The 12,132-nt window shown below is 33.3% G+C and overlaps 1 protein-coding gene and 1 pseudogene across 1 annotated transcript; both read left to right on the top strand.

The window, feature by feature from the left end:
• LOC132188113 (7-deoxyloganetic acid glucosyltransferase-like) overlaps positions 1-1,654 on the top strand; it is an 8,601-nt pseudogene extending 6,947 nt beyond the window's left edge.
• A 6,460-nt stretch (positions 1,655-8,114) lies between these two features.
• LOC132188464 (7-deoxyloganetic acid glucosyl transferase-like) lies at positions 8,115-9,959 on the top strand. The gene is made up of 2 exons (XM_059602919.1): positions 8,115-8,719; positions 8,983-9,959. Exons 1-2 carry the CDS (start codon positions 8,203-8,205, stop codon positions 9,927-9,929), a joined length of 1,464 nt encoding a protein of 487 aa, XP_059458902.1. The 5' UTR covers positions 8,115-8,202; the 3' UTR covers positions 9,930-9,959.
• Positions 9,960-12,132: the final 2,173 nt, after the last annotated feature.

Raw genomic sequence — 12,132 nt, 5'->3', positions numbered from 1 at the left:
GTGGAGGAAGGAATTAATAAAGATAAATAGTTGGTTTTTCATCTTTTATTAATATATGTACAGGAGATCAACAAATTCATTATTAAATATGTAATACTACATGTAAATCTCACATATTCAATGGTGTATTTATAAAAAAAAGATGAAAAAAATAAAAAATAAACCAGAGACGAATATGTAATACTTTTCATTAATAAAAGAGAATTAATTAAACTTGTTGGTGTTTTCATGTCGAAAAACATGTCCACAGTGTTATCTCGTTCAAATAAGATTGGTACAAAAATTATGATATTTTTCAGGGAAAAGGAAAAAAGTGTAGGGTTTGTCATAAAATAAAGGTTAAGTGTGGGTTAGGGCATAAGATTTTAATAGTGTAATGAAAAATTAGTTCCCGTAATTCCAACGTTAATAAGAATTGAGTAATAATATAAAGATGATTAATCTTTTTAAAGTCTTTTCAAATATGACGTAACTCTCAAAATTATCGATATATTAAAATTTCATAATTGAATAATAAAATTTAAAGAAAAAGACCCTAAAAATTGAGTTGTTTGAAGTTGAAGGCCTAGACATAGTCACATAGGTGGTCGGGTGAAGAGTGTGAAAGAAAGCCTAAAAATATCATCCAAAGAAATAGGAAAAAGAAAGGCACATGCAGAAAGGTCGGCTCTGGGACCTCCATTCAATAATTAGGAAACTGTAAATACAAAAAAATTATTTATAATAATTAATTAATTATGCACACAAAGGACTGGACCAGCTAGAGCAGGTATACTGAGTAATATTAAAACTGCATGACGTGGATCCGAAACGACCATTGGACCCCTCCATGCACTCCTCAAACTCAAACTTGGATCCGAAACGACCGCGTTGCACTCTCAGTCTTCCAACAGCCTCTTCCAAGTGGACAGAAGCTGCATGACGTGGCTTGACGCTCAACCTTTGAAGTCTGTAATCTACGTGAGCTTTGGAAGCATTACTACAATGACAAAGGACGTGCTTATGGAGTTTTGGCACGGTTTGGTCAATAGCAAGAAGCGGTTCTTGTGGGTCATACGGCCAGGCTTAGTGGACGGAAATGATGCCGATCGTCAGACTCCGGCCGAGCTGGTGGAGGGGACAAAGGAGAGGGGGTACATGGTGGGTTGGGCCCCACAAGAGGAGGTCTTGGCCCACCCGGCCATTGGTGGGTTTCTGACTCACAGTGGTTGGAACTCAACCATAGAGAGCATAGCGGCTGGGATACCCATGATTTGTTGGCCTTATTTAGCCGATCAGCAAGTGAATAGTCGGTTTGTGAGTAAGGTTTGGAAGCTTGGGATGGACATGAAGGATGTCTGTGATAGGGTTATCGTGGAAAAGATGGTGAATGATCTGATGGTTGAGAAGAGGGAGGAGTTTCTGAAATCATCGGTGGAGATGTCTAGGTTGGCAAGAGAAAGTGTGAGCGAAGGTGGGTCCTCTTACAGTAATTTGGACCGTTTGATCGACGATATAAGATTGATGAACGTGGGTGCAAAATGATGATTTTTCTTTTGTTGATTTGTTCTGAAAACGGAAGATATTGATCTTTAGACCTTATGTTATAATATTAATAAATTTGTAATTTATAATTTTCTATAAACTCAACTTTTGGGGTTAATTGATGATTTAATAATAGTAGAAGTCTGAATTCGAGTCCCAAGAGGTAGCTCAATTAGCTGGGACCATGTCTCATAAAGTGGAAGTCACTAATTTGAATCCTCTTCTCCCTCTTATGCGGACATGTAAAAAAAAAAAAAAAAGTCTGAATTCAAAATAGTTTTACAATTTATCTTTATTTTTACTTAAATATTTTAAGTGGTAGACTTTACTTATTAAGCGATAGTTTAAATTCACATGTAAAAAGTATACAATTATAATTAAATGAATAAATTTAGTGTTTTTTATAAATTTAAATTCTTAGGATACTCGGTAATTTACCCACATCCATATATACATATTTTCTCGTGCAGGCAATTGACAAGCATAGTTAGGTGCATTGATATGGCTCAATTTTTTCGGCAGTGGTTTTTTCCTTTAGCTTTAAGTTTGGCAAGCATACATGATTGTTTGTATTTTTCATTAATTAGAATATGTGACCGAAGTAATGTTTGAAATGACAATTCATAATTAATAAAAATAATTAAATAAAAAAATATAACGAATATAATTTTAATCGTTTCATCTATTATCAAATGTCACGTTAATTTGTACGTTTGGAGATTATAAAATCTATAGTAGTTCGATTATTATCCTTTTTAACATATTGATAGAGATCTGAAAAATGCTCGACCAATATGACACATTAATGTATTAGGAGGGTCCTGATTAGGGGTGTGCAGATTAATCGGTATAATTATTTTTTATCTGTTAATCGATTACCTGATAAGAAATTTTTGTACTCGGTATAATTATTATTTTATTGGTTAACCGATAAGAATTTTTTTTTTTTACTTGAACATATGTATGGTGAAATCTTATTGTGTTAAATAATTGGCCCATTTTTTTATTAAAAAAAAATGTCTACTAAGCTATTTTAGTCCAAAAAAATAATTTTGGCCCCAAAACAATCAATTTTTAGCCCAATTAAAAAAAAAAAAAAAAAAAAACTCACTGTTAATTGAACTGTTATTAACCGATTAACTATTTTAACCAAAATTTTCGGAATGATTTCTTATCGAAATGTTATCGGTTAATTAACTAACCGAATTAACTCATAATTTTAGTTAATTATCAAAAATAGGTTTATCAATACCGTTATAATTATAATCGATATCCACCCCTAATCTCCGTCATCAATGACTGTTGAGTAATTCTAGAAGGCTTGCTTATGTCGTACTAAGAATAATGTAGCTATTAAACTCACCCTTTAATCAAAATTCAATAATGATCAATCATAAGCTTAACCGTGATTTTAATAGCCACATCATTCTTAGTAAAACACAAGTAAGCCTCCTAGAATTATTCATAACTGGTCCCTTTAAACATTATAGCGAGAAACCACGAGTAATTTTTTGTGTCCTACTTGTGTCATACAAAAAATAATATGACTATTAAAATCATCATTAGGCTTGTAATTAATTATTATTAAATTTTGATCAAAGAATAATTTTAATAACTGTATCATTCTTACTAAGACACAAATATACCTTTTAGAATTACTCGAAACCATCTATCAAAGTTGTGGCACTGGGTGAAACCAACCATTAATTAAAGTTGGAAGTTCCATTTGTTGCAATTAATTTGGGGGGTCCCGACCATCAATGACTGGTCCTTCTATGGCTTTATGAATGATGGCTAACCTGACGCATAAAGACTCGTTCGTTGGATACTTGGATGTTTTAATTCACCCAGACAATTAATACACTTACAATTTTCCTGTATTTTTTTTTGTTTTTTTGTAACAAACAATTTTCCTGTCTGAGTTGTAGGGATTTTCTGCAATTATAGAAGAGCCTTTATAATTATAGGTCTACCTATTCAAATAAGTGCTCACATGCTTGGTAGATAAATGTTGCAGATCATATAATTGTAGAAGTTATTTATCCCATTTGATACACGTACAAATTTAGGGTTTAAATTCTTGAAAATGATTCGAAAATGATTCAGCTATCCCCTCTAGCCTATTTGGAGCTATCCAACGACTTCCTATAGTTTTTTTCTTTTATATATATATATATATATAATTTTCTTTATATATTTTTTTAACATGGGTATATGTTGTAATATTATTATTGCTGTGGCATTCCGTGAGTTTTGGATCAAAATTTTACTAAAATTCAGCTACTATATTTTTATTCTACAATTATCTTATGAAGTAATCCTAATTAAACTGATTTCTTTTTTTCTTTTTCTTTTTTAACAATGACAGCATGTCCAGCAGCATTATGTATTTTACCTAGTAAAAAAGTACAATTCTTTACTTTAGCTATTGTTTTTTCACTACACATTCCAATAGATTCTCTATTTCATTATCTATTTGCTTAAAAATATTATTTCTCATTTTTTTTATTATATTATTGCCAACACTTAATTAAAGGGAAAAAAACAAACACATATATAGAAATCATTCATAAAAACAAAAATAAATACATATGAGGAACATTCATCTCACATGCAAGTACAAATTCTTAAAATTAATAACATAAATAAATTTTTTCATCCAACTGCAATTGATTTGTTTTCATCTTTGTTTCTATGCAATAATTTTTTGTTCGCGTGAAGAAATTTTGTGAGCAAGATAGATACATTTTGTCTGAAGAGATTTTGTGTTTGAGAGAGAGACGTATCAGATGTGAAGAGGTGTTTAGAAGAAATAAAATATGTTTGGTGAAAAGAGGTGAAATAAAGAAATAATAAACAAAATAAAAATAAAAAATATTTTATTCATCTAAGGCGCTATAGTGAATAGCTCCAAATTGCTATTTACTATAGCTTGCCATTAGTTAGAATAGCTACATTGCTAACAGAGTAACTTGCCATTAGTTAGAATAGCTACATTGTTACAATGAATAGCTAGCAATTTGGAGCTATTTACTGTAGCAATGTAGCTATTACAACTAATGGCAAGCTATTCTGTTGGAGGTTAAAAAAGAACAATAATAACTAAATATAGTTAATATTGATCTTTTAGCTAATCTACTAGAAATGCTTTAAGGATTGATTAAAACTATCACCTCGTAAACATTGTGAGATATTTATGCGATAAAAATATAATACTCAAATTTTAAATTGAAGTTTGAGGTGAGGAGTTATTAATTTGTCATTTATGCTAATTAATACATGGAGTTTAAGTCGCTTTTTAAACCCTATAATATGAAGCTTATCGTACAATTTAGATTGGTTTTACTTCTTTCATGGTGACGGAAGCAACTACTTCTTTCATGAAGTAAAACAAAAGAGACAATCTTACAAAAACAAAAAAAAAAAACAAAAGAGACAAAACCGCAACACATAGCAGCCAATAAAGTAACATAAATGGGCCCACGTAAGACTTGATAAGAACATGTCACTTCCCAACAAATATGATGTTGTTTTAAAATTATAATTGAATATTTTATCTCAATAAAATAGAAAATAAATCAATCATATAAGATATTAAGATGAAGTGGTTCGACCGATGAAAAATACAAAAGAATAAGAAGAAAACTATTCAAAACTCAAAATTTCAATATATTCAAATTAAATAAAAAAAAATATAATTTTAATAATTTCATCGATTATAAAATGTCATGTTAATTTGTTTGGAAATTATAAAAGTAATTGTACATTCAGTTATTTTCCTTTTTGACATATTTATCGAGATCTGAAAAACGCTTTACCAGTATGGCACAATGACTGGTCCCTTTAAACTTTCTAGCGAGAATAAAACCACCAATCTGTACATCGAACAAAGTTGTGGGTGGCACTGCGTGAAACCAACCATTAAAGCTGGAACTTGAAAGTTTCCATTTGTAGCAACTTATTTGGAGGGTTCCAACCATCAATGAGCAATGGTCCCTCTATCTCTATGGCTTTATGAATGAGGATCTGGCTTCTATGCATTTAAACTGCTGCTTCTACGCGGTAGTTTTCACTACCGCATAGAAGCCAAATCCCTTCTATTTCGAATGAATTATTTTGATCAAAGTAGAGTTCGAGATACCAATCAATTTTATTAATAAAAATAATAGAAAACTTCACTTTGTTCTCTTAAACTTTCACTCGATTTTATAAACTCTTCTTGAACTTTCAAATTTTTTACTTTGGACTCCTGAACTTTGAATTACTCTCAATTAGGACTCTTCTGTCAATTTTAGAATTTAAAATTACAAAAAAAGACCAAAATATCCCTGATTTTCATTTTTTTTAAATAAAAACGTTCTGGAAGTTGGAATATTATACAAAAGTCAGGGGTATAAACGTCATGTAATGTTTAAAATCTGACAGAGGCGTCCTCATTGAGAGAAATTTAAAGTTCAAGAGTCTAAAGTGAGAAATTTGAATGTTTAGGGAAAGTTTGTAAAATCGGGTGAAAGTTCAGGGAGTCAAAGTGAAGTTTTCCTAAAAATAATTATGATTAGAAGGAAGATATGTAATTAATCAAGCTCTCTTGGGCTTGATGTGAAGAACCCCCTTGCCTCAGAGAATGATCCACCTTTTCCATCAAATGCATAATCCTGTGTCTCATCTCCTCTCCTTCAGTCTCCACCATTAGCTTTCTAATTGCCTTATATCTCTCCTCTCCATCCTATTCTCCAAATGCACCCCAATTTTCCAAACATGGCTCACGTATGTTGCATTCACCTTTTGGTCCCCGAAACAAGGTGAACAAATCATGGGAAACCCTTCGCATATAATCTCCAATGTCGAATCAAGTGCAACCCAGCTCGCGAAATCACCTGACATTGGGTGCATGTTGAGGACCTTGATGGCGTTTGAGTCATGGGGGTTGAGACTTGAGGGGCTCATGGACCAGACCCACCATGCCCCGAGTAGTATTGGATTCCCACTATGTTGGCGATCATAAAGCCAACCATGTAGGTCTCAGCGGGAGATTGGGGTTGTGAGCCTTGGGGGAGTGAAAGTTCGTTTGGGTCGGTGGGGGGGCGTAGTTGGGGTTATGCTATCGTTTTGAATGCAAATAAATCGGTTGGGTGCGGAAGCTCTGTTTTTTTATAATGCACTAACTAATCGTTTTTTTTTTTTTTTTAATATTTTATAGAAAAAGGTTCATCTCATATTTATAAAAATAATAATAATAATAAAAAAATTGTGTTTAATGTAGCTAGGCTATATATTAATGAAGGAGCCTTGTATAGCGAGAAAGCAGACCATTTAGATCTCAACATGGAGGAAGTCCGAAAAGCTCCTCCGCATGTCCTAATCATTCCCCTTCCAGCACAGGGACATGTCAACTCCATGCTCCTCCGCATGTCCTAATCTTTCCCAAAAGCAGACCATTTTGCATTTTTAGTTTTAGGTGTAATTTTAAAGTAATTTTAAAAAACTCAGCGGGCGGGCTTGGCTATAATAGTTAGTGATATTAGTTTGCTTTAGGCCCATTTCAATTGTAAGAGTTGTTGCTTTGTTTGCTAGCTTAGGGGCTATGTGTATGTAAGGCCCATGTGGCCATGAGTATGGTTCTGGAGATATTTGATTAGAGAAAAGTTTATTTTGTAAATTGGAGATGAGTCCTTCGAAATGCTCTAAGGGCTTGTGTGAAATTGTATTTGAGAGTCCTAAAAGTGTTCTTAACCATTTGAAGAAAAAAGTACTCGTTTGGTAAAAAAATTAAAAACGCTTTTAAGAGTTCAGAAAGTTTAAAAATGACCAAAACGCATTTTAGACAAAAACTTATGACTTAAAAGCTCTATTTCTTAAACGCAATTGCAAATAAGCTCTAAGAGTTTGTTTTTTTTTTTTTAATATGTCCACACAAGAAGGGGGAAAGATTCGAACTAATAACCTCTGCTTTATGAGGCGTGATCTCCAGCCGATTGAGCTATCTCGCATTCAAGAGTTTACTTTTTTTAAATAATTTGTTTTTACTATTCTAATTTCTACCAAAAAGGTTTACAACAAACTGTCCAAGGTGACGTCAGGCATTTTCTTATCTACATTTTGATACTGTGAGAATATTTTAGATACTTTATTTTGGACCAATTACTCCAATATCATAAGTATAAGTTGTATAACCAGATCGATACTCCAAGACTCTAGTGCTCATGTCTTTATCTATGAGTCAGAATGATGCATATTTCTAATAATTCCACGAATTTCCGACAAATTAAAACGGCAAGCTTGGATTGTTCTGTAATCATTCACCATATGGTCCATATATATCTAATCATTCTGCGTAAGGTAGCGCTATAAATCAACTTTTTTTATTTTATAATTATTTTTTAATGTTGATATGATTATTTCAATTAATTTTTAATTTAAATAAAAGACTAATCTAAAATTTTATTCGATCTGCCAAAACATTACAATTTTTTTTTTTTTTTCAACTACTACGTATTCTATACAAACTTATATTATAGTACTCTTTATTTTACTTAAATATTATTTTTAATAGTTTTCTTTTCTTTCTGACTTTCTCCCTCTAACCGCAGGCTACCAACCCCCATCGCAGCAGTGTTTCCTGCCATACAATTAGTTAAGGAGCCTTGTAGCGAGAAAGCAGACCTTTTAGATCTCAACATGGAGGAACGGCCAAAAGCTCCTCCGCATGTCCTAATCTTTCCCCTTCCAGCACAGGGACATGTCAACTCCATGCTCAAGCTAGCCGAGCTTCTTTCCCTTGCCGGCATCCATGTTACCTTCCTCAACACAGATCACAACCACGATCGCCTACTCCGTTACACCAACGTCCTAGACCGTTTCGCACGTTTTCCTGGATTCCAATTCAAGACCATCCCTGATGGACTTCCTGCCGACCACCCACGAACCGGCGACCACTTCATGGAGTTGTTTGATACCTTAAATTCTGTAACTATGCCTATATTTAGAAAGATGCTGTTTTCGGGTCAATTAAATTCAAATAGTAGTAGACTGCAAGTGAGTTGCATCATAGCGGATGGGATCTTTAGCTTTCCTATTGATGTCGGCGACGAACTTGGCATTCCCGTCATTCATTTCCGTACCATCAGTGCTTGCTCCTTCTGGGCTTACTTTCGTATCCTAGATATAATTGGGGCCGGCGAGCTTCCCATTAGAGGTATCTGCTCTTTCAATTCCCACATTATCATTTTCCAGTATTCTCACATGGATGTCACTTATATATACAAAAATGATTAGGGGCCTTAGTAATTTTGTACATAGCAAGAATTAATGTTATCATCTTGAAAATATTAGCAAATTTAAGACAAATATTGTGAGCTTTTGTGGGTTGTACATTCGTTTAGTTTCTCAACAACCAAACATGGAGTGAAATCTGTAACAATACTAAGTGGGTCTATAAATGTTAATTAATCACTCTAGGAAACGAAGATATGGATCGCGTTATAAGTAGTGTGCCAGGCATGGAAACTTTTCTCCGGTGCCGAGATCTACCCAGTTTCTGCCGAGTCAGCAACCTGGCAGACCCGAATCTCCAACTCGTTATGAACAAGACCAGACAATCCCCTAGAGCCAGTGCACTCATTCTCAACACGTTTGAAGAACTAGAAGGACCTGTACTCTCCCATATACGCACTCACTGTCCCCAAATCTACACCATTGGACCCCTCCACGCACTCCTCAAACTCAAACTTGGATCCGAAACGACCACCTTGCACTCTCAGTCTTCCAACAGCCTCTTCGATGTGGACAGAAGCTGCATGACGTGGCTCGACGCTCAACCTTTCAAGTCTGTAATCTACGTCAGCTTCGGAAGCATTACCTCAATGACAAAGGACGCGCTCATGGAGTTTTGGCATGGTTTGGTCAATAGCAAGAAGCGGTTCTTGTGGGCCATACGGCCCGACTTAGTGGACGGAAAAAGTGGCGACGGTCAGACTCCGGCGGAGCTGGTGGAGGGGACGAAGGAGAGGGGGTACATGGTGGGTTGGGCCCCACAAGAGGAGGTGCTGGCCCACCCAGCCGTTGGTGGGTTTTTCACCCACAGTGGGTGGAACTCGACCTTGGAGAGTATAGTGGCTGGGGTGCCCATGATTTGCTGGCCTTACTTTGCGGATCAGCAAGTGAATAGCAGGTTTGTGAGTGAGGTTTGGAAGCTTGGGATGGACATGAAGGATGTCTGTGATAGAGTTATTGTGGAAAAGATGGTGACTGATCTGATGGTTGAGAAGGAGGAGGAGTTTCTGAAATCAACGGTTGAGATGTCTAGGTTGGCAAGAGAAAGTGTAAGCGAAGGCGGGTCCTCTTACAGTCATTTGGACCGTCTAATCGACGATATAAGGTTGATGAACGTGGGTGCAAAATGCTGATTTTTCGTTTCTTTTTTTATATGTTTTTGTAGTTGGTACTTTTTTTTTTTTTTCGTTTTTTTGAACATGGAAGACATGGATCTTTAGACCTATGTTATAATTTAATTAAATTTGTAATTTATAATTTTTATAAACTCAAGTTTTAGAAATAATTGATGATTTAACGTAGTATCAAAATAGAAATTGACTGCCATATTTGGATTATTATCAAGCGCTTTCTTGTTTATAGAATTTCTAGACGTGTTTATTAATCTTTGTTGATTATTTTCCTTCATGTCTATGGAGTATTTTATTCATTCTAAACTCCTTAAATGCTTTCTCTTTGCTAATCATTTGTTGGGATTAAGTTTACAAACTAATACCCAAATATACGGACACTCAGAAAATAGAAAGAACAAAAAACAAGATGAAAATAATACTTCAATATTGAAGAGAAATATCAAGCTTCCCACTTGTTTCTTTCTTGATTGCTTGATTTCCTTACTTAATCTAACGTACACAATATCCTTATATAAGGATTTCGTACATGTGAACACAAATATTACTTAACATTCGAAAGTCAATAAAAGTTGCTCTAATAATTATAGTACTCAAGAGCTAATTAAAACTAAAAATCACAAAGTCTACTTAAGTTGTCGCCTAATAAATATTCTTTTGACTTCTAAAGCATGTATAATTTACTAAGCTAATTAAAGTAAAAGAAAGCTGTGCCGAAATGCCAGAATTAATTAGAAGGAAACGCGTACAACCTTCTTGCATGCTTTTTTTGACTTTATATTTTTATTTGCATTTCCAACAAGTATAACAAAAAGCTTTGTCCTACATAAACATTACACTAAACGACTACTTTCATATTAAGTGGCCAATTTAAGCATATACAGTAGGGATAAGGAGACAAATAACCTTTTTTAAATAATGAAAGCAAGTCTAACAAATTTTCTTAAATATACTACTACATAAAATAGGTTGCACAAGCCATTTGGGTACGTACGTAGTATGGAGAGGTGAGAGAATGTGTAGTACTCTTTGACGCATGCAGTAAATTATCTTCGATTTGTGACAGTTCAAGGATCATGATTTATTGGAATTCTTAAGAAATTTTAGTTTTTGAAATTTCGAATTCAAGCTATCAATTTTTTTTTAATAGTCATTGTTCTGTTGTCACGTATCCTATTACTAATAAAATAATAAATATTTATTATTTTATTATTTTATTAGTAATGTGACACATGATAGAAAAATAACCCTTTAAAGAAAAATAGATGACTTATATTTGAAATTTCAGAAACTAAAATTTATTTAAGAATTTCACTAGATCTAGATCCCAGTTCAAACATGCATTCATAGTAAAGCTAACTAACAAATTCGACATACTACATAAAATAATTGAGAAAGCCAATTGCGGATCTTTGTCCATGGACAAAAAAATAAAAAGTTTCATTCTGTTCATCTCAAATTTAACTTTAATATTGTTATTTTTTATATCACATCAATCACATTTTACTACTAATCAACAAAAAAAAAAAAAAAATAAAAAACAATTTTTTTATTTTTTTTTTTCATATCACACATTCATATTTTTTTTCACACATCAATCAAAGATTCCAACAGGTTGCAGGAGATGACAATGAATAGGTCAATCGCTTGTATTGTCCACTTGAAATAAGGATTCTTTCTAGTTTAAATGAAAAAATAAAAAATAAAAAAATAAAAAATCAAGTTAATTATATTTGTAAGACATTTTTGTCTTTCAAAAAGTGAAAAAGACAAAACTACACTTCAAATATAGTTAATAGAATACTTTCCAATTCATTTAAGCTGAAAAGAATCTTGTTCCGTCCGCTTATTTTTGAATGGCAGGAAATGGCAGTGAATATTACATTTGACGTACACCACCATTATAATTTTTTTTTTTTTTTTTTTTTTTTTACACGGATCCAACCTCCTGTAAAAATTGTCATGTCTCTCAAAAAATCAATAAAAAAAATATAATTGAAGAAGGTGGAGACTTGGACGGATATATATACTTTGTTTTCTTTTTTCTTTTTTTTTTAATTGTTTAAGGGAAGTTTATTACAGCCAAAAAACCAAAAAAAGCTTTGAGAGTGATCAGCCACTTGCTCAAGATTCTAAAAACTGCCTAATTATTTGAATCAGCAACCAGAGATGAAAATTTAGAACGACGGAAAAAATGGCCTAAATA

This window comes from Corylus avellana, chromosome ca7 (genome assembly GCF_901000735.1).
Source record: "Corylus avellana chromosome ca7, CavTom2PMs-1.0".
NCBI lineage: Eukaryota > Viridiplantae > Streptophyta > Magnoliopsida > Fagales > Betulaceae > Corylus > Corylus avellana.
Note: the sequence above shows the minus strand (reverse complement) of the source record. Positions and strands in the feature narration are given on the sequence as shown.